The sequence below is a fragment of the Procambarus clarkii genome, chromosome 37 (assembly GCF_040958095.1).
Source record: "Procambarus clarkii isolate CNS0578487 chromosome 37, FALCON_Pclarkii_2.0, whole genome shotgun sequence".
Classification (NCBI taxonomy): domain Eukaryota; kingdom Metazoa; phylum Arthropoda; class Malacostraca; order Decapoda; family Cambaridae; genus Procambarus; species Procambarus clarkii.
The window spans coordinates 24,052,908-24,079,014 of record NC_091186.1 but is presented as its reverse complement, the minus strand read 5'-3'; the positions used below and the strand labels follow the sequence as shown (position 1 = coordinate 24,079,014).

At 46.8% G+C, this 26,107-nt stretch overlaps 1 protein-coding gene across 6 annotated transcripts in view; it reads right to left on the bottom strand.

Moving 5' to 3' along the window:
- RhoGAP100F (Rho GTPase activating protein at 100F) overlaps positions 1-26,107 on the bottom strand; it is a 424,062-nt gene that overhangs the window by 60,757 nt on the left and 337,198 nt on the right. For all 6 annotated transcript variants that reach the window (XM_069337262.1, XM_069337263.1, XM_045754600.2 and 3 more), the window contains 2 exons: positions 25,440-25,622; positions 22,473-23,952 (listed from right to left, as the gene is read on the bottom strand). In XM_069337262.1, the coding sequence (XP_069193363.1) occupies positions 22,473-23,952; positions 25,440-25,622 (1,663 nt within the window). The remainder of the gene's footprint in view (positions 1-22,472; positions 23,953-25,439; positions 25,623-26,107) is intronic.

Here is a 26,107-nt window from a genome sequence, read left to right as displayed (position 1 = left end):
ATTAATATAGCATAGTACATTTATATATTGTATTGTACAAACACAGCCCGTCCTTCTCCTGTTGTAGTAGTGGTTATAGTAACCATCAGGACCATAGTACATATATCAATGAGCAACTTAATTAGAAAGTAGAAATCTGTACTATTGAATTTGCATAAACCCAAAAAGGTTTTGTATTTATATAATTTATATAGTTCATATAAAAAGGTTTTATATATGAACCAGTGGTTATCTGGGGCGTGTGGCTGGGAACACCCTGCACATAGGTTCGAATCCTCATCTCGGCTCCTACGGATTTTTTTTAATGTAAGAGTACTCGTGTGAGTGTTGTCTACACTCGCTCCTCGCTCCCTCTCACACACGCTGTGTGTGGGACCAAAGAGCTAGAGCTCAACCTTCTCCTAAGCACAACTGGGCGAGTACTGTGTGTTCACACCTTCAAGGTCCATCTCCCATGCTACTTTGACACTTAAATACACACTTGACACCTGTCAATCATCATCCATTCCTTCAACATGGCCCATTCACTTGGGGCAGGACGGTAGAGCGACGGTCTCGCATCATGTCGGTCGGCGTTCAATCCCCGACCGTCCACAAGTGGTTGTGCACCATTCCTTTCCCATCCCAGGGCCCGTCCCATCCCAAATCCTTATCCTGAACCCCTTTTTCCAGTGCTCTATAGTCCCAATGGCTTGGCGTTTTTCCCCCTGATAACTCCCTTCCTCCCTCGTGCAACATAGCCCAACCACCTCAGTATATCTGTCTATCTGCACGCCCAACACAACACACTACGCTTCTCAAGCTAAACATTTCTGTTTGGCAAGTATTCTTACTTTGCTTTGACCACATCGAAGGTTTCCAGTGCTCTATTGCCATTGTATACAAATTCTGGAAATGACAGCGAAAACGATTATGCCTATTTGAGGTTCTAATGAACCACAAATGATTTCGATATAACTGAAGACTCAGTAGCCTTCCCTCACACTCAAGATATTCTCAGCAAAAATTCGCTTTAATGAGTTTGTTATGTTCTTGTCCTATTTTGTGGACGAGTCATTAATGTCTCTGTGATTCCGTCATGAAAATGGTCTGTATTTATTGCGATAAAAGTTCTCAACTAAATGATAAGTGATTATAGGACCTGTTTGGTCTGCCACACCTTACCTGTGTGTGGCACAGACCTGCCACACCTGTGTGTGGTAGAGGTCTGCCACACCTGTGTGTGGTAGAGGTCTGCCACACCTGTGTGTGGTAGAGGTCTGCCACACCTTACCTGTGTGTGGTAGAGGCTTGCCACACCTTACCTGTGTGTGACGCAGACTTGCCACACCTGTGTGTGGTAGAGGTCTGCCACACCTTACCTGTGTGTGACGCAGACTTGCCACACCTGTGTGTGGTAGAGGTCTGCCACACCTTACCTGTGTGTGTGACGCAGATCCTGCCACACCTTACCTGTGTGTGACGCAGACCTGCCACACCTTACCTGTGTGTGACGCAGACCTGCCACACCTTACCTGTGTGTGACGCAGGCCTGCCACACCTTACCTGTATGTGGTAGAGACTTGCCACACCTTACCTGTGTGTGGCACAGGCCTGCCACACCTTACCTGTGTGTGGCACAGACCTCAGCATCTGTGTGTATGGTATAAGCCCCACTACACATACACTACACCCGTGTGTATGGTGTCGGGGCCTCGCTAAACATTCACTACACCTGTCTGCTGATACCCTTCATTACTCTCATACCACCTTGCCATAAATACCTCTTTTTCCCTTGGCCAGTAATTATGGCCATTTATTCGTAAGGTTGTAAATGTAAATAGCCACAGTTTATTTAAGTGTTTAAGCTTTAATTAGACAGTTTGCCATAGTAGGTTACCTGAGAGCAACTTGAAGCCTGTGTAGGAACCAATATGATGGAGACAAACTTACACCAAGGTAGTCGTGATATATAGAAACCACAAGATAAAAAGCACTTCCATTCAGCAGCTATTTTAAAGATTTCTCAAGCATTCTCATCACTACAATATTGACGCCACAAACACCTTTTATCAACAAATAGAAGCAATTGCCCCCCTCGTAGTCCTCAGCGGCGACACCGGTGTCTGGTCAGGACGGGGGAGTCCTCGCCCCCTGCGCGAGGACCCCCCACGGACCCCCCACCGTCACCAATAAGGACTCAAGAGGCTAAGCTAGACACTTTGAAACTCTACATTGGACTCCGCACTGAGAGGTAAACAACAGCCAGATAGCAGCAAGCCAATCATAACCCGCTTTTTCTCAGTCACCATTCTGATTGGTTCATTGCCAGTGATAGCTGTGTTATGTATATGATATAAATTAGGAAGAATGGAAAAGCACAATAAAGGAGGAAAAATGGAGAGGAAGAGTAAGAAATAATCAAAGAGGGATGAGGACACAGTGATGAACATTATTTATATGAATAATGAACAAATAAAACGGTATAAGTTGACAGGAGAGGAGGTAAATCTGTCAGTTTTAGGTATATTAAGAGAGAGAGAGAGAGAGAGAGAGAGAGAGAGAGAGAGAGAGAGAGAGAGAGAGAGAGAGAGAGAGAGAGAGACAGACAGAGACAGAGACAGAGAGACAGAGAGACAGAGACAGAGACAGAGACAGAGACAGAGACAGAGAGACAGAGACAGAGACAGAGAGACAGAGACAGAGAGACAGAGACAGAGACAGAGAGACAGAGAGACAGAGAGACAGAGACAGAGAGACACAGAGAGAGAGAGAGAGGTGGGGGGCGGAGACAGGAGGGGAGGGTAGGGGCTGAAGGAGGGTCCAGCTAAGGACGGGCTGCCCGCTTTATCTTGGTAGCTGGTAGAGTATTGATGATAGCTGGGGACACAGATGCAGGCCCGTACACACCTCGCCTCGCTGAGCGGCGGTTGTGGTAGTGGTGGTAATGGTAGTAGTAGTGGTGGTGGTGGTGATGGTGTTGGTAGTGATGATGGTAGAGGTGGTAGGACAGTTGGTTGGTTGGTTGGTTGGTGGTGGCAAGGCATGGAAGAAAGACAGAAAAAAGCATAAGTACTGCTCATATATTCTGAAGCAAATTGAACAAGCTCAATACATCAAACTAGTCGCTCTAAGGCAATATTACATTTACGCTAAAGTTTAGTTATAACATGAGTAAATTACATATAAGATGAGAAACTGCTAAATACAATACACCTCCAGGTGAGGACGCATCTCACCCCACTGAGAGCTAGAAGTGAGTCTCGCGCCTCTGGATATAAAGAGAGACATTAACAATATTATACACATCTCTTGACATGAATATCCGGAATTACAGGTGTCATGGAGGAAGGCCCAGGCAAAAATATTAAAAACAAAAGAAAGAAGCTTAAACTTGCAGCCAATCGTACTCAAGTTGCCTCCCTGGAAACACAAACCGAAACTGTCTCTATTTTCCGCTTGTTACAACTTGTAATAAAGTTGTTACATCTTGGCTTAACGTGTTTATGACGTATTTGAACGTTGTTACAACTTGCTATATTGGTTGTTATAACTGGTTAGGAGGGGTTAAATCATATTCGAACGTTGTACCAACGTCGAAGTTTCGGTGTGTGTTTGGCGGGCTGAGCAAGCAGGTCAGGTGGATCATTGAGGGAGGTATAAGCCCGTCCTGTAGGTCACCAAAGCAGCAGTCAAGCAGCAATCTACAGTATAATTATATCCGGGAGTTATTTGACCCATTGGAATATAAAGAACGTTTGTACACTAAACTACAGTGATTAACAAATGAATGGGGGGTGATTAGCGTGTGACTGAGGAAGTACAGCTACAGAATTTCTGAAAGCCAAACTGTTGTGACGTCGAAGACAGTGCACAAGGATATTATATTGTGCGTGTTTGCTGGAAATCTGAGGTTGCAATGTTATTAAGATCTTGCTAGTAAGGCCAGACTGTCTTAGGTACATACAGGTGTGACTGTCGACTCTGATTAATGAATCTAAATATATTTTCGTATTTAAGTCGACTGTCTGTCCCGAGTATCAGGCCGTTATAATAATAATAATAATAATAATAATAATAATAATAATAATAATAATAATATCGTATAAAAAATATTGACATTAACGAAAATAATTAAATAAAATCTTCGTAAACAGCATTCAAATGCTTGGTTATAAGTTGGTTTACGATGAAAGCTTTAGAACCACCATGGTAGTTAGTTGTCCACACACACACACACACACACACACACACACAGACACACACACACACACACACACACACACACACACATACACACACACACACACACACACACCGGTAACACTAACAAATCTTCCCAATAAGGTATTAGAAACTAATCCAAAGAAGGCTCGTCGATCATTTACCACATATAAATTTTCTTTCCAAACACCAACATGGATTCAGCAAAGGAAAATCTTGTTTGACCAACTTATTGGAGTTCTCTCTACGAGCTGACAACGAACAAGACAGCGAGGGCCGGGCACACTGTATTTTTCTGACACAGTTCCTCGTAAGAAACTCGTATATATAAACTCGAGAAGCTGACTCCTGCATCGCAAAAAAAGGAAATAAATTGGTGAAAGAGTACCTATCAGGAGGAAGCCAGAGAGTCATATTTAAGAGTTATCACACTGAAGAAAGGTAGCGAGTGGAGTACCTCAGGGGACGGTAGTAGGGCGCATTCTATTCCTACTATATATAAATCATCTGACAGTAAGCTGTTTCTTATCCATGTTTACTGAGGATGCGAGACTAATGAAGAAAATCAATCTAGACACTCTCCAGAGATTGACAATCTAATCTAGACAATCTCCAGAGATGGTCTGAGAAATGGTCACTATAGACTTAAACCTTGACAAATGCAAGGTTAAGGGATAGGGGTTGGAACAAGAAAATTGTAAATATACAGACCAGGGTGATGGGAAGATAACTTTCAACTTCTGCCAAAGAGAGAGACTTAGGAGAGAGAGAGAGAGAACTATTAGGGGAAAGCGCCAAGCCATTACGACTATATAGCACTAGGAAGGGGTGAGGATAAGGATTTGGGATGGGACGGGGGGGGAATGGAATGGTGCTCCAACAACTTGGACGGTCGGGGATTGAACGCCGACCTGCATGGAGTGAGACCGTCACTGGAAATCTAACACCAGAGGCACACATCAGCAGGATAACGAGGGCAGCATGTTCCATACTGGCTAACGTCCGGTTATCCTTCAGCAACTTGGACAAAAATCCATTCCGAGCGCTTTACAGACCCTTTGTGTGATCTGTTATTGAGCATGCCCTGGAAACACAAACCGAAACTGTCTCTATTTTCCGCTTGTTACAACTTGTAATAAAGTTGTTACATCTTGGCTTAACGTGTTCATGACGTATTAGAACGTTGTTACAACTTGCTATATTGGTTGTTGTAACTGGTTAGGAGGTGTTAAAACTTATTCGAACGTTGTACCAACGTCGTAGTTTCGGTGTGTGTTTAGCGGGATGCTGCCTCAGCATGGAACCCCTTACCTAAAGAAACAAAGCAAAATAGAAAAAAGTGCCCGGAAAACATGCTATAAGGCGTGTTCTTGAGCTAAGGGGAAACAGAACAATGAAGAAAGACTGAGGGGAACTGACCCCACTACAATAGAGGAAAGACCGAATTGGGCAGAAATGATAACGATGTACAATATATAAATGGGCATTGACAAAGTCGATATAGAAGCAATGATCAAACTAAGGAACAGTAGAATGAGAGGACACAATAGAGAACTGTAAACACAGATGAGCCACAGAGATGTCACAAGAAAACCAGATGTGAGCGGACTTGGCGCCCGTCAGCGGTGATGGGGCCAGGCGCACACACACACACACACACACACACACACACACACACACACACACACACACACACACACACACACACACACACACACACACACTTTGTATACCACATATGTCAGGCCAATCCTGGAGTATGCAGCCCCAGCATGGAGTCCATATCTAGTCAAGGATAAGACTAAACTGGAAAAGGTTCAAAGGTTTGCCACCAGACTAGTACCCGAGCTGAGAGGTATGAGCCACGAGGAGAGACTACGGGAATTAAACCTCACTTCGCTGGAAGACAGAAGAGTTAGGGGGGACATGATCACCACATTCAAGATTCTGAAGGGAATTGATAGGATAGATAAAGACAGTCTATTTAACACAAGGGGAACACGCACAAGGGGACACAAGTGGAAACTGAGTGCCCAAATGAGCCACAGAGATATTAGAAAGAACTTTTTTAGTGTCAGAGTGGTTGACAAATGGAATGCATTAGGAAGTGATGTGGTGGAGGCTGACTCCATACACAGTTTCAAATGTAGATATGACAGAGCCCGATAGGCTCAGGAATCTGTACACCTGTTGATTGACGGTTGAGAGGCGGGACCAAAGAGCCAGAGCTCAACCCCCGCAAACACAACTAGGTAAGTACAACTAGGTGATTACACACACACACACACACACACACACACACACACACACACACACACACACACACACACACACACACACACACATATATATACACACACACACACACACACACACACACACACACACACACACACACACACACACACACATTGAGAGAGGCCTCGTAGCCTGGTGGATAGCGCGCAGGACTCGTAATTCTGTGGCGCGGGTTCGATTCCCGCACGAGGCAGAAACAAATGGGCAAAGTTTCTTTCACCCTAAGTGCCCCTGTTACCTAGCAGTAAATAGGTACCTGGGAGTTAGTCAGCTGTCACGGGCTGCTTCCTGGGGTGTGTGTGTGTGTGTGGTGTGGGGAAAAAAAAAAAAAAAAAAAAAAAAAAGGTAGTAAACAGTTGATTGACAGTTGAGAGGCGGGCCGAAAGAGCAAAGCTCAACCCCCGTAAAAACACAACTAGTAAACACACAACTAGTAAACACACACACACACACACACACACACACACACACACACACACACACACACACACACACACACACACACACACACACACACACACACAGTCCAAGACAGGAACACCTGAGAGTGACTGGACGTACCTGCCAGCCAGTTCAGGTCATCATTGACGTAAATTACATTGATGACGGACTGTGTTGAGTGGTTGCACAACAGTCGCTGATAATAATGATAAACTTATCGAGTGTATAACAAAAAACATAAGTTTTTAAAGTACTTGTTGCTTATTATGAGGAGATATGTAGTGTGTACTGTGGCAGGTGGTGGTGGTGTACTGTGGCAGGTGGTGGTGTACTGTGGCAGGTGGTAGTGTACTGTGGCAGGTGGTAGTGTACTGTGGCAGGTGGTAGTGTACTGTGGCAGGTGGTAGTGTACTGTGGCAGGTGGTGGTGTACTGTGGCAGGTGGTGGTGTACTGTGGCAGGTGGTAGTGTACTGTGGCAGGTGGTGGTGTACTGTGGCAGGTGGTGGTGTACTGTGGCAGGTGGTGGTGTACTGTGGCAGGTGGTGGTGTACTGTGGCAGGTGGTGGTGTACTGTGGCAGGTGGTAGTGTACTGTGGCAGGTGGTGGTGTACTGTGGCAGGTGGTAGTGTACTGTGGCAGGTGGTAGTGTACTGTGGCAGGTGGTAGTGTACTGTGGCAGGTGGTAGTGTACTGTGGCAGGTGGTGGTGTACTGTGGCAGGTGGTAGTGTACTGTGGCAGGTGGTGGTGTACTGTGGCAGGTGGTAGTGTACTGTGGCAGGTGGTAGTGTACTGTGGCAGATGGTGGTGTACTGTGGTAGGTGGTAGTGTACTGTGGCAGGTGGTGGTGTACTGTGGCAGGTGGTGGTGTACTGTGGCAGGTGGTAGTGTACTGTGGCAGGTGGTAGTGTACTGTGGCAGGTGGTGGTGTACTGTGGCAGGTGGTGGTGTACTGTGGCAGGTGGTGGTGTACTGTGGCAGGTGGTGGTGTACTGTGGCAGGTGGTGGTGTACTGTGGCAGGTGGTGGTGTACTGTGGCAGGTGGTAGTGTACTGTGGCAGGTGGTGGTGTACTGTGGCAGGTGGTGGTGTACTGTGGCAGGTAGTGGTGTACTGTGGCAGGTGGTGGTGTACTGTGGCAGGTGGTGGTGTACTGTGGCAGGTGGTGGTGTACTGTGGCAGGTGGTGGTGTATTGAGTGTGGCGCTATTACAAACACACTCAATCCCCCCGCTACCACAAACACACTCAATCCCCCTTCTACCACAAACACACTCAATCCCCCTTCTACCACAAACACACTCAATCCCTCTTCTACCACAAACACACTCAATCCCCCCGCTACCACAAACACACTCAATCCCCCTTCTACCACAAACACACTCAATCCCCCGCTACCACAAACACACTCAATCCCCCGCTACCACAAACACACTCAATCCCCCTTCTACCACAAACACACTCAATCCCCCTTCTACCACAAACACACTCAATCCCCCTTCTACCACAAACACACTCAATCCCCCTTCTACCACAAACACACTCAATCCCCCTTCTACCACAAACACACTCAATCCCCCTTCTACCACAAACACACTCAATCCCCCTTCTACCACAAACACACTCAATCCCCCCTTCTACCACAAACACACTCAATCCCCCTTCTACCACAAACACACTCAATCCCCCTTCTACCACAAACACACTCAATCCCCCTTCTACCACAAACACACTCAATCCCCCTTCTACCACAAACACACTCAATCCCCCTTCTACCACAAACACACTCAATCCCCCTTCTACCACAAACACACTCAATCCCCCTTCTACCACAAACACACTCAATCCCCCTTCTACCACAAACACACTCAATCCCCCTTCTACCACAAACACACTCAATCCCCCTTCTACCACAAACACACTCAATCCCCCTTCTACCACAAACACACTCAATCCCCCTTCTACCACAAACACACTCAATCCCCCTTCTACCACAAACACACTCAATCCCCCCTTCTACCACAAACACACTCAATCCCCCTTCTACCACAAACACACTCAATCCCCCTTCTACCACAAACACACTCAATCCCCCTTCTACCACAAACACACTCAATCCCCCTTCTACCACAAACACACTCAATCCCCCGCTACCACAAACACACTCAATCCCCCCGCTACCACAAACACACTCAATCCCCTTCTACCACAAACACACTCAATCCCCCCGCTACCACAAACACACTCAATCCCCCGCTACCACAAACCCAGTCAACAGAAGACAATACCTTCAACAGGTCAACATCTCCCGCTTACTTTATTAACCTTCCCTTCACATCAAGATTTTCCTTAACTCTCCACCACTAGTAAACTTTAAAGTCTACCTTTCGATCAACAATAACAACTAATTACTCCCAAAATTACGTTCTAACAAATCTGCAAATATTGGCATAATCATCTGCCCGGGGACCAGATTCACGAAGCAATTACGCAAGCACTTACGAACCTGGGGCCAGATTCACGAAGCAGTTACGCAAGCACTTACGAACCTGTACATCTTTCCTCAATCTTTGACGGCTTTGGTTACATTTATTAAACAGTTTACAAGCATGAAAACTTCCCAATCAACTGTTGTTATGGTTATAAACAGCCTCCTGGTGCTTCGGGGCTCATTAACTATTTAATAATTGCAAACAAAGCCGTCAAAGATTAAGTAAAAATGTACAGGTTCGTAAGTGCTTGCGTAACTGCTTCGTGAATCTGGCCCTGCAGAAGAATGGCTTCATTAACAAATTTCAGACCACGTATACACTAGTCATTCATGCCATTCACTAAACACACACACTCACCCTTCAATGTAAACATTCAACATTCACGGGAGCACGTGGCCGGCGTACTCGCGTGAGTACATCAGACCACTCATTCATTAACCATAACATTTACTCCTATTCATACTCACACTCATACTCACGCTCACACTCATACTCATACTCACACTTATACTCATACTCGAATGTTTCCTGAGTAACTGCTCGTCACTGTATTTCATAGTATTTTCTACATTAATCTCCCCCATTCAACGTCGATAAAGTTGATTCGACGTCGATAGCGTTGATTTAGCGTCGATAACTTTGATTCGGCGTCGATAACGTTGATTCGGCGTCGATAGGGTTGATTCGACGTCGATAACGTTGGTTCGGCGTCGATAACGTTGATTCGGCGTCGATAACGTTGATTCGGCGTCGATATCGTTGAGTCGGCGTCGATAGCATAGAATCGGCGTCGATAGCGTTGATTCGGTGTCGATGAACGTTGATTCGACGTCGATAACGTTGATTCGGCGTCGATAACGTTGATTCGGCGTCGATAGCATAGATTCGGCGTCGATAACGTTGGTTCGGCGTCGATAACGTTGGTTCGGCGTCGATGACATTGATTCGGTGTCGATAACGTTGATTCGGCGTCGATAACGTTGATTCGGCGTCGATAACGTTGATTCGGCGTCGATAACGTTGATTCGGCGTCGATAGCGTTGATTCGGCGTCGATAACGTTGATTCGGTGTCGATAACGTTGATTCGGCGTCGATAGCGTTGATTCGGCGTCGATAGCGTTGATTCGACGTCGATTGCGTTGATTCGGCGTCGATAACGTTGATTCGGCGTCGATAACGTTGATTCGGCGTCGATAACGTTGATTCGGCGTCGATAGCGTTGATTCGACGTCGATAACGTTGATTCGGCGTCGATAACGTTGATTCGGCGTCGATAGCGTTGATTCGACGTCGATAACGTTGATTCGGCGTCGATAACGTTGATTCGACGTCGATTGCGTTGATTCGACATCGATAACGTTGATTCGACGTCGATAACGTTGATTCGACGTCGATAACGTTGATTCGGCGTCGATAACGTTGAGTCGGCTTCGATAGCATAGATTCGGCGTCGATAACGTTGATTCGACGTCGATAACGTTGATTCGACGTCGATAACGTTGATTCGACGTCGATAACGTTGATTCCGCGTCGATAACGTTGAGAAGGCGTCGATAGCATAGATTCGGCGTCGATAACGTTGATTCGACGTCGATTGCGTTGATTCGACGTCGATAACGTTGATTCGACGTCGATAACGTTGATTCGGCGTCGATAACGTTGAGTCGGCGTCGATAGCATAGATTCGGCGTCGATAACGTTGATTCGACGTCGATAACGTTGATTCGACGTCGATAACGTTGATTCGGCGTCGATAGCGTTGATTCGACGTTGATTCGGCGTCGATAAACGTTGATTCGGCGTCGATAACGTTGATTCGTATCGATAAACGTCGATAGCGTTGATTCGGCGTCGATGAACGTTGATTCGGAGTCGATAACGTCGATTCGACGTTACTCGAGCCTATTTTACGCACTAGGAGAAAAAATGGGAAGGAGAATAGAAAACAGGGCGGGAGAAGAGAGCGGAGACGGAAAGAGAAAAACGGACAGAGCCCCGGGCACCGCCGGTTAACCCTCCCCCCCCCTTCCTTTTAGTATCTGATATGAGAATGAGACCATACAGCCCCGCTCCTGTGCCAGGTAAGTCCACTACGGGCTCACCATAGCCCGTGCTACTTGCCCCGCTCCTGTGCCAGGTAAGTCCACTACGGGCTCACCATAGCCCGTGCTACTTGCCTCGCTCCTGTGCCAGGTAAGTCCACTACGGGCTCACCATAGCCCGTGTTACTTGCCTCGCTCCTGTGCCAGGTAAGTCCACTATGGGCTCACCATAGCCCGTGCTACTTGCCTCGCTCCTGTGCCAGGTAAGTCCACTATGGGCTCACCATAGCCCGTGCTACTTGCAACTTTTTGTTCCGAGTAGTTAAATCTAAAACAGCAACAACAAGGAGAATCTGAGAAGATAATGGGGCAAGGGACTGTACTCTGGGGGTACACAGCTTTTCACTGTGATCTGGGGGTACACAGCTTTTCACTGTGATCTGGGGGTACACAGCTTTTCACTGTGATCTGGGGGTACACAGCTTTTCACTTTGATCTGGGGGTACACAGCTTTTCACTGTGATCTGGGGGTACACAGCTTTTCACTTTGATCTGGGGGTACACAGCTTTTCACTGTGATCTGGGGGTACACAGCTTTTCACTGTGATCTGGGGGTACATAGCTTTTCACTGTGATCTGGGGGTACACAGCTTTTCACTGTGATCTGGGGGTACACAGCTTTTCACTGTGTTTGGAGTCGAGTTTGTTTGGATAACTATTGCACTTTGTATTCCGCTCGACAGGAAATTGAATATTCCTTGCCCTACTTTACCTGTTATTCCTACTGATCTCATGTTTTGTGGACTGTCACTCCATGGTCGCATTCGTCAAATGCCTTTGCAATGTCCGTGCACACCACCTCTGCAATTTGTTTCTCTTCTAACGTATGTTGTGATTTTATCATATTGGTTGAGTAATTATGAATGGCAGGGGTTTTCCTGCTCTAAATCCATATTGACCTGGATTGTGTAGTTCATTGTTTCCTCTATAAAACCGGTGATTTGACTCCAAACAACTTATTCAAAAACTTGAATTGTGTGTGATGTTAGTGCAACCGGTCTACAGTTTCTAGCTCAATGCTTTGCTATTTCCCCCTTGTGTAGTGGAGTTACATCTGCCGATTTAAGTTCTTGTGGCATCTCCCTCGTATCCAAGCTCTTGTTCCAAACTACAGTGCGCCGAGCGCCCGTGCTACTTGTTCTTTCCATTTCGTTATAAATACGGAATTCCAGGAGTGAGGACCCGAGGCTAAGTGCAGAGGCATGTCGTCACTATCTTTCACAGTCTGCTGTGCTCATATTAGTCTCGGGGTGTATTGCCTCGGTGTTGGATAGTGTTCACTAGAAGAGGGTCACCTGGTGGTGCCTGGGATAGTCTATTTCTCCCCATCCACCCCTCTTTATTCCCTCCTCTTCGCCCCCCTCTTTTAGGGGGTGGCAAGAGGAGGAGTGAAGAGGGGGCGGGGGAAGGGGAAACAGACATTCTCTCTTATAAATATATGTGTATTTACTCTCTCTCTCTCTCTCTCTCTCTCTCTCTCTCTCTCTCTCTCTCTCTCTCTCTCTCTCTCTCTCTCTGCCTCCCTTACAATATTACTAATAACAAAAGAGTACATGTCAGTATGTCTTTATAATAAATAAAATATTCAACAAAACAAAATAGAATAATTTCCCGTTTTCTTTGACTCTGTAGATGATGGGGTCAGCCTTTGGTAGAATGGGTCAGTGAGCAAGGTAAGGGGCTGTGTTAAGGTAACTTGTTTATAGTGTTACGACCAAAGAATGAATAGCAGATAATTTCTATTAATGTTTCAGACAAATAATAGTGTATATATTACTATAAGAAAATTTGTTATTTTTGTTTTCAAAATATTTCGCCTGCAGTACCCGGCAGCCATTGCTGAAAATCATCATGGGGGGCCAGTATGTCATGGTGACACGCTTATCTCTCTTAAATTCTGGCGACCCCTATCATCCTATGAATGTCCCATTCCCCAGTCCATTAACCTGCAAAGTATAATGATACTAGCCCAGGCACCCAGGCATTTTTGTAGATACTAAAGGGGGGGGGGGGTACCTGACAGTGTCCAGGTGTGTGTGACAGTCTGTAACTCCCCCTCTTCCTCTTCCCTCCCTCTCTTTCCCACTCCTCCCCTCCTCTACCCCTATTTCACCCCCGCTCTCCCCTCATCTTGGACAGACAGACATACATTGTCTCTTATAGATATAGATAAATAATAAAGCTGTTAGCATCTTCAACTTTCAAGTTGGTAAACCTTCGTAGGTGCTAAACATAGCCTCGTACGCTACCATCAGGATTTAAATCATTTCTTTGTCGTCCTGTGAGTGTGTGTGTGTGTGTGTGTGTGTGTACTCACCTAATTGTACTCACCTAATTGTGCTTGCGGGGGTTGAGCTCTGGCTCTTTGGTCCCGCCTCTCAACCGTCAATCAACTGGTGTGCAGATTCCTGAGCCTATTGGGCTCTATCATATCTACATTTGAAACTGTGTATGGAGTCAGCCTCCACCACATCACTTCCTAATGCATTCCATTTACTAACTACTCTGACACTGAAAAAGTTCTTTCTAACGTCTCTGTGACTCATTTGGGTACTCAGCTTCCACCTGTGTGTGTGTGTGTGTGTGTGTGTGTGTGTGTGTTTACTAGTTGTGTTTTTGCGGGGATTGAGCTTTGCTCTTTCGGCCCGCCTCTCAACTGTCAATCAACTGTTTACTAACTACTTTTTTTTTCCCACACAACACACACACACCCCAGGAAGTAGCCCGTGACAGCTGACTAACTCCCAGGTACCTATTTACTGCTAGGTAACAGGGGCACTTAGGGTGAAAGAAACTTTGCCCATTTGTTTCTGCCTCGTGCGGGAATCGAACCCGCGCCACAGAATTACGAGTCCTGCGCGCTATCCACCAGGCTACGAGGCCCCCCTCCCCCCCCCTGTGTGTGTGTGTGTGTGTGTGTGTGTGTGTGTGTGTGTGTGTGTGTGTGTGTGTGTGTGTGTGTGTGTGTGTGTGTGTGTGTGTGTGTGTGTGAGCATTTCACTTGTAAGCATATATGGAAAAACAAATATTTGTTATCTCTTGTATAACTTCTTGTTGTTATTACATTTCCTCAGTCTGATATGATCGCTTCAGTTTCTGCTCTGTTGCTTCAATCTCCTTGTTTAGATTACCTTTTTGGTTCGCATATTCGTGTCTGCTTAAGCATTTCAGTTATATTTCTCTTATTCTGCAGTGTCGTCTGCGTTTTCTATGTTGGTCCTCTTGTTTCTTATATTCTCCAAAGGAACACTCATCAAGCAGACTTTGTGCAGTTCTGAAGTCAATTGTTCTATTCCTGGCGAGGAGTTTTAGTACATAAAACAGTTTTCCACTGAAGTTTTCCAGGTAAGTTCCAAGTTAAATTGTCTCAGTCAATCCTTTTATTGTTAAAATTTAATCTATTGAATAGCCTTTCTCGATTGCTAATCCTTTTGGATAGAGTACGAGTCTTGATGTTCGTTTGATCTTCAATGAGTTTGTGATCTGAATACGTAGCATCTGAGACTGTGATGTCCCTGATTATGTTTACACTGTTTTTGAAGATTGACATCATTTTTCGTTCCTAGTTGGATTAGTTATCTGCTGGTTGATCAAAGATTTGTTATATAATGTAAGTTATCGTAGTGTTTGGTTATTTCCAGGCTAACTTATTGTTATAATGTAATTGCTGTAAACCATCTTAAACTAGACATACTGAACTCTCCAAGGAAGACAATATTTGTCACTGCGTTTTCAAAATTATGTGAATTCCCCAACCATTGCATTTAGGGGCGTTATTACGTTTGAATAATACCTTACCTTGAGGTTACCTTGAGGTGCTTCCGGGGCTTAGTGTCCCCGCGGCCCGGTCGTCGACCAGGCCTCCTGGTTGCTAACTACCACCTGGTTGCTTGCTCCTGGTTGCTAATAACTAGGTTTATTGACTAATTTGATTCCAAGCACCTCTACTACCTCATTTGCAGAGTCTAGGTGCGTAATGCATACCAGATCCTCTTGAATACATAAACCTACTCCCCCCCTGTGATCTATTTACTCTATCACATCTATATAAATTATAGTTTTCAATCGATCAATACTGTCTGGTTGATACCTGGTTGATGGGGTTCTGGGAGTTCTTCTACTCCCCAAGCCCGGCCCGAGGCCAGGCTCGACTTGTGAGAGTTTGGTCCACCAGGCTGTTGCTTGGAGCGGCCCGCAGGCCCACATACCCACCACAGCCCGGCTGATGTCCATGTAATATCACGTATGGTTTTTCTATGAACGCTTCAAGTACTGTATTTGCCTCAGTGAGGAGGCTATTTATGAGAGATATTTCGGTTTTCTCTTTTGTTTTGAGTCCTTGCATGTTGGCGAAGATAAATGAAGCTACACTAATTAAACTATTTTGACTGAGAGTTTTTTTCAGGGCTATTATTGTGCTGGTCTGCTTCCAGGCGTGTTGGCCTGGTCCTGACCTGTACTGATTGTTGTAGTGTTGAGGGTGGTGGTAGCTGTGTTGAGGGTGGTGGTAGCTGTGTTGAGGGTGGTGGTAGCTGTGTTGAGGGTAGTAGTAGCTGTGTTGAGGGTGGTGGTAGCTGTGTTGAGGGTAGTAGTAGCTGTGTTGAGGGTGGTGGTAGCTGTGTTGAGGGTGGTGGTAGCTGTGTTGAGGGTGGTAGAAGTTGTGTTGAGGGTGGTGGTAGCTGTGTTGAGGGTGGTGGTAGCTGTGTTGAGGGTGGTGGTAGCTGTGTTGAGGGTGGTGGTAGCTGTGTTGAGGGTGGTGGTAGCTGTGTTGAGGGTGGTAGTAGCTGTGTTGAGGGTGGTGGTAGCTGTGTTGAGGGTGGTGGTAGCTGTGTTGAGGGTGGTGGTAGCTGTGTTGAGGGTGGTAGTAGCTGTGTTGAGGGTGGTGGTAGCTGTGTTGAGGGTGGTGGTAGCTGTGTTGAGGGTGGTGGTAGCTGTGTTGAGGGTGGTAGAAGTTGTGTTGAGGGTGGTAGTAGCTGTGTTGAGGGTGGTGGTAGCTGTGTTGAGGGTGGTGGTAGCTGTGTTGAGGGTGGTGGTAGCTGTGTTGAGGGTGGTGGTAGCTGTGTTGAGGGTGGTGGTAGCTGTGTTGAGGGTGGTGGTAGCTGTGTTGAGGGTGGTGGTAGCTGTGACGAAGGTGGTAGAAGCTATGAGTCTGGTGTAATTAATGGTTCCTCCTGCCAGATCCCATCCCATGCACTCTTCCTGTTTGAAGCCTCACTACTGTTTCTAAAAATACATTTGACCTTTCTCCATAGCCAATTTCCTGTCTTTCACTCCTTATGTCGTGTTCCGTGTCCCTCATCTGAAAGTCTGGGCAGGTTACGTTATAGCATTTATTTTTCTCAAGTGAAACTTAGCCTATGTCTTGACGAAAAAAGCCAACACGTCAATTCTAAACATTTCTTCTTTATAAGTAAGTGTAAGGATATTCAGCTCATACTCCTGTTTAGTTAGTACTTAGAGTAACGATGAGGATTATTGATCATATATGATGTAATGGACAATTAGAAAGTAGAAATCGTTACTATTGGGTTTGGACAAACAGGAAAAGGTGTCGTTGCATAGACAATCTAAACTAACTTAGCCTAACCTTTCTAGGCCTAGTAAACGCTTTATGAGGCTTAATATAGTACATATATGTGCTGTACCAGGCCTAGAGTATAAAGTGAATAGTATAAAACTATACTGATTGCCTTTTACGTCATATATGTACTATAGTAAACTTAGTTACAAAAATAACTATGAACACAGGAGGATGGGTTGGTATATTATGTGGGGTGAAGGTTTCCTTACTGTATCCCCTGTATGTATACACTGTATCCCCTGTATGTATGCACTGTATCCTCCCCCCCCACTTCTCATTCCAGTATTTCTATATCTGCATAATTTCCCTAGCAAAATATTTGTCTATGTTTCCCCCTTTGTCAGTCTGTCTCTATATACCTTGTTCTTTTGTCTGTGTGAGTTGCTGTTCTGTTAGCATTATTTGGAGGCATTAACTCTAAGTTTTCTTCATTCTGGACTTGTACTATCTCTCTCTCTCTCTCTCTCTCTCTCTCTCTCTCTCTCTCTCTCTCTCTCTCTCTCTCTCTCTCTCTCTCTCTCTCTCTCTCTCTCTCTCTCTCTCTCCCTCTCCGCCTCTCTCTCTCTCCCTCTACGCCTCTCTCTCTCTCCCTCTCCCCCTCTCTCTCTCTCTCTCCCCCCCTCTCTCTCTCTCTCTCCCTCTCTCTCTCACCTCATTTTGAGAGCATATTCCTCGGCACAAATGCTGTTCTTTTCTTCCCATTCTGCTTGAATAGCTGGAAGGTTTTGCATGAAAGCCGTTTTATAGTCATATGACCGGGTCGCGGGGACGCTAAGCCCCGAAATCATCTCAAGATAACCTCAAGATGACATGTTATCCGGAGATTTGTCTGTATGTCTCTAAGCTGGCAAGTCTCTCCTGCATATCCAAAGAAAGTGATCTCTTCGCAGTCTTTTGTTTTTATTCACTTCTTCCACACGAAAAGTGGGAACTACTTGTTTAAATATAATTCTGTTCAAATACACAAAGACATCCCATTAAGGTGACGTATCAGTGTTCATCATGCCGTGGTGTAGTGGTCTACGGCGCTTGCTTGGGAGTGCCTACAGTATAGGTTCGAATCCTTCTCACGGCTCCTTCTGAATGTCCTCGTGTAATTATGTGTTTTATCTTTTAAGGCTTTTTTAATTACCCGCAAATTTCTCTCTTTTACAATCATATTGTCGGCTTCCCACCAGCTCCCAGCCTCCTCACACGTCTCAAGTTCAAGTTCAAGTATGTTTATTGAGATAAGCAAGAAATACATCTCAAAGGGATAGAGTAGCTTAGGCTATTTCTACCTCCCAACACACGCCTCTACCCCTACCACCCATGAAACGTAATGCGTTTATATAAAGAAAGCAGATAGATTTATATTACGAACAAGCCTAAATGATCCCCAAGCATATATGCAACTGAAAACAGATAGATCTATATTATATACAGATTAGCCCTCGTCACAAAGACCGCATCAAGATCGTCTCCTTCTTCTAACCCAGGGTCTACCTTTATAGCATTCCTCTTTTTCTCTTATACGTGACAGCAAAGCCGTGACACCACCCTGGAAACACAAACCGAAACTGTCTCTATTTTCCGCGTGTTATAACTTGTAATAAAGTTGTTATATCTTGGCTAAACGTGTTTATGACGTATTAGAACGTTGTTACAACTTGCTATATTGGTTGTTATAACTGGTTAGGAGGTGTTAAAACGTGTTCGAACGTTGTATCAACGTCGCAGTCTCGGTGTGTGTTTGGCGGGCAAAGGGCCGTGTACACGTGTACGATGTTCGTGGCGTGCCGGCCTCCTGTCCCTCCTCCCCTCTACAGCCAGGGGGACACTTACTCGTACCTCGGCAACCGTATTAAAGGAACAGTCGCAGAGCAGGGGAGGCCAGGCACCAGTGCCGCGAGTATAGTGCTTAAAGCCGCGTTGTTTGACTCTTTCCCCTGACCGCCCCTTTGGCCCCGGCCCGCGTTCCCTGCCTGAAGGGGACCTCGATATAAGCCTCAGGCATATATATACACAGGCTTCTTGTCCCCGACAATGAGAATTATAAGATAACGTTCATAAGATAAACCAAATGATATTTTTCTCATCCATTTCTCATTTGTTATCATCTATTTTTTTTTTTTATATCAAGGATCACTGATTATATGATGACAAAGTTAACGAAACATTATAATTATCACTCGTTAAATGACTGAAATATAAATTAGGAAAAGAAATGGAAAGAAAACGAACCCATATATAAATATATTGATCCCGTCTGGCAACCCATACTGTGGGTGAGTTACCGTGAGTCACACAATGAGTACCGTGAGTCATGACGAGCACCGTAACACACACACACACAAGTACCATGACTCACACGACAAGTGATGTGACTCACACTAGTACCGTGAATCACAAAACTATATTACCTTGACTAATACAACGAGTACCGTGACACGTGCAAGTAGTGTGAGTCACTCAGCAAGTACAGTGACTCATACGGCAAGTACCGTGACTCACAGAACAAGTACTTTGACTTATAAGACAAGTACCGTGACTCATATAAGTACTGTGACTCACGCAACAAGTACAGTGATTCATACGGCAAGTACCGTGACTCACAGAACAAGTACTTTGACTTATAAGACAAGTACCGTGACTCATATAAGTACTGTGACTCACGCAACAAGTACAGTGATTCATACGGCAAGTACCGTGACTCACAGAACAAGTACTTTGACTTATAAGACAAGTACCGTGACTCATATAAGTACTGTGACTCACGCAACAAGTACAGTGATTCATACGACAAGTACTGTGACTTACACGATGTAAGGAAAGGGGGAGTATTTTGTTGCAAATATGTGAAATAATGGTTGGCTTGGAAGGGGGGATTACATTTCAAAACTCCCGCCAGTTCAGTAGCTCGTCTGCACATGCGCAGGAGTATAACTACAGTGGGAGAACGATTCTCTTTAAAAAAGATATAAACAAGTGCTTAAAATTGATAAAAAGAGACTATTCCAAGGAACTATTCTAAGTGTTTTCCACTGTGACTGGAAAACACGATGAAAATATCAAGTGGTAAATGTGTAAAACCAGTCTGAATAAAATATGAAATGACAAGGAATAAGATGTAGAACTAGAAAACATTGGAACGCTTGAGGAGAGGTTAGCGAACACTACCTGGTGTTCGGTCACTTTGTCGAGAGGCGCGGGCTGAAGCGTAGGGGTCAAGTTGACTGGTCATCAAACGTGATAATTACAGAGAACTAACTGGTGTTACGTGTGGTGCTATCATATAAACTAATTAGATATAGAATTGATTATTTACACGTCCCAGCGACGGGAGGCTATTGTGTTCAACTTCCTGCTTGTGTAGAATGTTTCACCTTCATGTTCCGTATCATTTTCACTTAGGTGTTGAAAGTTTCTCATCCACATTGTGTCATTTCCCGTGTAAAGTGAAGATAACTGTGGACCAGAGGGAAAGTAAGGTCACGCTTCAAGTGTAACAGATTAAACTATTAATAATTGATAATTATTAATAGATCTTTAGAGTTTAGAGTAAGTATAGTCTAAAGGTCTCAAGACCTTTAGAGTATACTTATTTGTTGATTAAGTCCAAGTTTTATGGATTTAATCTTTTCCTAAAATCCACACTCAAAAGTGGTTACTGTCGATCTTGTATCTCTAAGATTATAATAAATTCGTGTGATTTTAGAAGCTTTTGTTTTTCCTAAGCCTTTTTACCCACTACATACCTTTTTTTTTAACTTGCAGCACGAGGTCTGTATAAGGTCTGTCCTGATGACAGACCTTATACAGAGACAGACCTGACGTATAGCACTTGAGTTCTGCAGTCTTCTGAACTCGACTTAACCATTTTTCACACACATTTGTAATAGATGAACACCGCCCCACGCTCCTGTGCCACGTAAGTCTACTACGGGCTCACCATAGCCTGTGCTACTTGGAACTTTTTTGTTCCTAGTAGCTGAATCTTAAGCAACAATAACAACAGTAAAGATGAATCTTTATAGCTCCTGTCCATACAGCTACAAGTACTGTGACTGACACAACAAGTACTGTGCCTCACACAGCAAATACCGTGCCTCATAGAAGTCCTATAGAGCCTGTAGAACCCTCCCTAGCCCAGACCATCATTCATAGCCCTGATAACCCACCTTATACCTGACAATCCTCCCTAGCCCTGACATCCCTTTCTAGCCTTTACAACTCTCCAAAGGCCTGAGAACCGTCCCTAGTCCAGCCAACTCTCTCTAGCCCTGATAACCTTCAATATTCCTGAGACTCCTACCTAGCCCTGACCCGTAATTAATTAAACCCATAATGCGTACGCTTCTGTCTAGGCAAACAGTTGCAGTTTTTCACGTACAAAGAGAGAGAGAGAGAGAGAGAGAGAGAGAGAGAGAGAGAGAGAGAGAGAGAGAGAGAGAGAGAGAGAGAGAGAGAGAGAGAGAGAGAGAGAGAGAGAGAGCCTTCATGCTCTCACAGCGGAGATAAGACGCATCAGGGAGGCTGTGTACAAGTCCATCTCCTTCGTTAGCAAGAAACTCCATCAGATGCAAACACTTGAAACATCTTTCACACAGAAATTACATCTTATTTTACTCTTGTTTCGTCCCAGAGTGTGGAGAGACATGGCTGGAGTATCTGACAGTAAACCAAGAGAAAATAAACCATATGTGGTTTAAAAATAAGTTTTTTTTTCCCCTAGATTGGTCTCAAAAAAGAGTCTAGTTCCCGTCCTGCAGGAGCTGCTGGGTCCTCTGTTTATAAATAATAAAAAAAGATGGGCCATACCAGCCGTTGATATAAGGAAATCGTCAACGTATTAGATGCCTTACTCAGAAGAGGGATCTAAGAGTGCATTGTTTCACGTTTAGCGAAGCTTTGTTTTGGCTGCATGCTACTACAGTGTGTGTGTGTGTGTGTGTGTGTGTGTGTGTGTGTGTGTGTGTGTGTGTGTGTGTGTGTGTGTGTGTGTGTGTGTGTTATATAGTATAAAATTATACAGTCAAGTGTGAGAGTAGTGTCAGGGTGAGGTGCAGTGTCAGGGTGAAGTGTAGAGGGTCTGAGTCTGGGTATTATCAGATTCAACTGTGAGAGCAGTGTGAGGGTGATGTTGGGAGTGAGTATGGTGAGTTAAGACAGCAGTGTGAGGAGTAACGTGTGATGTATTGTGAGTGTGATGTGTAGTGTGACGCCGGGGTTAGCTCAGCTGGAATATGAGGGCACGTGAGTGAGGTCCAGGTGAGGGGGAGAGCATGAGGGTAGAGTGAGGGAGGGAAAATAGCAGGCATGGAGGGCAGGCAGGTGAGGGGAAAGCTTACCGTGCGTGTAGAGAGAGGGCAGCTTACCTCTCTCGGTGCCCGTGGGCATCTCTGGGGCACTAACGGCACCGTCGCTCTCGTCCTCGCTCACCGCTGGGCCCCCGCGAGCCTCGAACCTCACATGGGAGGCTCCGCGGTGGCGGGAGGAGTGCCGGGGCAGGGAGTTGGAGCGGGCAGCGGCCGTGCCCCCGCCCGCCCCGGTGTGGTGGGCGCCCCTCGCCCGTGCCAGCAGCGACGACCTGGGCAAGGTCACCTCCGTGTCGCTGGCGTAGTCCACGGAGCGCGTCCTCTGCCGCAGGGCGCTCAAGCGGCGCATGGTTTCCTGGTAGCGCTCCAGTGTGGCCCGGTCCGTCACCTGGGCCCCCGACGGGTACTGGAGCGTGGCGGCCTTGTGGCGGCGGGCTGAGGGCCCCGTGCCCTCGTAGTCGCTAAGGCTTTCGCGCTCCGTTGCTGGCAGGCGCTGGTCGCTGAGGGTGCGGGCCAGCCTGGGCCGCCCCACGCTGCTGCGGCCCAGGGTCCCGTACATCGGTGGCTCCTGCGGCCGCATCTGGCGCCCCTGGGCTTGGCCCACCATGAGGGCCGGGTCCACCAGCTCCCCCGGCGGCGGCCCGTAGAAGGAGTGCACGCGTTCCGCCAGCGACTCCAGCGTCTTGGGATACGAGCGCTCGTAGGGCGTGAAGTGCTGCTGCTGCTGCGGTCGCGGCTGCTCGGTGATGACGGGCGGAGGCGGCTGGTAGTAACGCTCGATGTCCGAGCCCAGAGGCGCTCGGGGCGGGGGACCGTAAGGCTGGATCGCGGCTCCGGGCAGCCCCGTCTGGCGGGAACTCCTAGGCTGGTACCCTGGATGGGTGGCGTGCGGGCCAATGGGGCCCCCAATAATCCCAGGAGGGCCACCAGGGGGCGCAGGCTGCGGCACGCCAAAAGGCCCCTTACCCGGCATTCCCCGGGTGCTGTAGTAGATCAGCGGCTCCTCGTGGCGGAGTGCTGACATGGTCTCCGGCGGGCGGTACCTGGGCAGTGTGCTGAATCTGGATTCCTGAGTTTGAGGCACTCCTGGAGGCGGCCGGGAGGGCGGCGGCGGCGGCCGGCCCATGGCACCGAAGCGCAGCGTGTCCCCGTTGCTGTTGGAATCTTCCAGCGGCTCTTCTTCATACTCCTTCTTGATGACCACGACGGGAGGAGGCTTGGGCTCGTGTCTGGGCTGGGGGGAAGGCGGCGCCCCACGACCCCCGCGACGCGACCTGGTCGTCAGCAGGAGTCGTCGCGGGATGCTCATGATGATAACCACGTCGTCCAGACCCATGCGCGTCACGTCGACCAGGTTCACCGCCAGGATCTCGTCGCCCACCCGCAGGCAGCCGGAGTTGTAGACCGGCGACTCGAGGGCGATGCGGGAGATGAAGACGCCCTCCACCCGGTCGGCGCCGTTGCCCTCGCGGATGTACAGGCCCAGCGTCTGCCCCGGCCGCTTCACGATCTCCACCATCTGCACGCTGAACTTGGTGCTCTGTCGACACAAACACACACTCAGTCAAACTGAACACACTCAAAGTCATAAGTCTAGTGTGTGCCAAGTCTAAACTTGTTATCACTTTGATTCAAATTGGTTTCAAATAGCTAAGCTAGTAACAGAGTCGGTCTGGAGCCACTCCAGACCGACAACCAGAGCGCAACTCCATAGTCTCCTGAGACTGATGGATGCCTACTGCTACTAACTGTTGACAAGATGTAAGTCAATGATCATGTTCCTTCGAATAGTGAAAACAATTTCTAGAAGCGTTAGCCAAAAAAAGACAATATTCTCTTTAGTTTTATGTTGCTCTTGTAGAGCCTTGTCTAGACCAAGGAGCTCAGCTTTGGTCTGCGCACTCTGACGTTGGACATACTGTCACCCGACGCCAGCAGACAAGGATGCCAAAGGTAGTGACAGAGTTAATCCCAAGAATTAGAAATCTTCTTTAGGAAGAACAATTAAAAAGTCTGATTTACATTCTCTAGCAAGGAAAAATGAAGGGAGGGGGGGGGGGGACATAAAGGACACAATTGGATAACAGGGTTTAATAGAGGAGATATAAACACCGTTGATATATATATATATATATATATATATATATATATATATATATATATATATATATATATATATATATATATATAATATCAACACAACACAGGAAACAACGAAAACAAATTGGATAAGTTTATATTCAGGAAAGACCTGGGTAAATACAGGTTTGGAAACAGGGTTGATGATTTATGGAATAAATTACCGGTTAACGCAGCAGGGAGGAACGCCTGATTGTTGCAAGCGTGAGATAGATATGTATGAAAGGGATTGGCCGGATATATAAAGAGGATCAGTTGCATTTGGGCCTCTTGGGCCTCTGCAGTATATTATACTCTTCTGTTGTAATTTCTTAGACTTGTCTTTTCTTGGGGGGGGGGGGAAGGGGAAAGGAGAAAGCGCCAAGCCATCACGACTACCTGGCACTAGGAAGGGGGTCAGAATATAGATTTAGGATGGGACGGTGGAGGGAAGGAATGGTCCTGAGGTCGACACCTCTGACTGAGGTTGACGCCTCTTACTCAGGTCGACGTCTCTGACTGAGATTGACGCCTCTGTCTGAGGTCGACGCCGCTGACTCAGGTCGACGCCGCTGACTATGGTCGACGCCGCTGACTCAGGTCGACGCCGCTGACTCAGGTCGACGCCGCTGACTCAGGTCGACGCCGCTGACTCAGGTCGACGCCTCTGACTCAGGTCGACGCCTCTGACTCAGGTCGACGTCTCTTACTGAGATCAACGCCTCTGACTGATTTAGAATTGGGTGTCAGCGGTGATGGTAGTGAGGGGGGGGGGATAAGTGAGTGAGTAGAATAGGTCGTAACAGCCAGAGAGAGAGAGAGAGAGAGAGAGAGAGAGAGAGAGAGAGAGAGAGAGAGAGAGAGAGAGAGAGAGAGAGAGAGAGAGAGAGAGAGAGAGAGAATAGGTACCTGGGCGGTGAGGAAGCGCTTGGCCTGGTCGTAGGCCTGGCGGCTGAGGGAGCGGGGGTCCAGGAGTCGTACCACCATTTCGCCGCGTCGCTCCACCACGTCCAGGGCGGCCGCCGTGGACGCGTCGTGGTCATTCTCAACCGTCTCAATCTGTCTGAAGATCTCCGTACTGATGCCGCTCACCTGAGGACAGGAGCTGGGCTTAGTCCGGGGGTGTGTATGAGCGCCCGGCTCATACACACTGGCTTGGGAGGATAGTCGTGTGGATATACTCAGTCTAGGGAGGATTGTCGTGTGGGTATACTCAGTCTAGGGAGGATTGTCGTGTGTGGGTATACTCAGTCTAGGGAGGATTGTCGTGTGGGTATACTCAGTCTAGGGAGGATTGTCGTGTGGGTATACTCAGCCTAAGGAGGATAGTCGTGTGGGTATACTCAGCCTAAGGAGGATAGTCGTGTGGGTATACTCAGCCTAGGGAGGATTGTCGTGTGAGTATACTCAACCTAGGGAGGATTGTCGTGTGGGTATACTCAGCCTAGGGAGGATTGTCGTGTGGGTATACTCAGCCTAGGGAGGATTGTCGTGTGGGTATACTCAGCCTAGGGAGGATTGTCGTGTGGGTATACTCAGCCTAGGTAGGATTGTCGTGTGAGTATACTCAGCCTAGG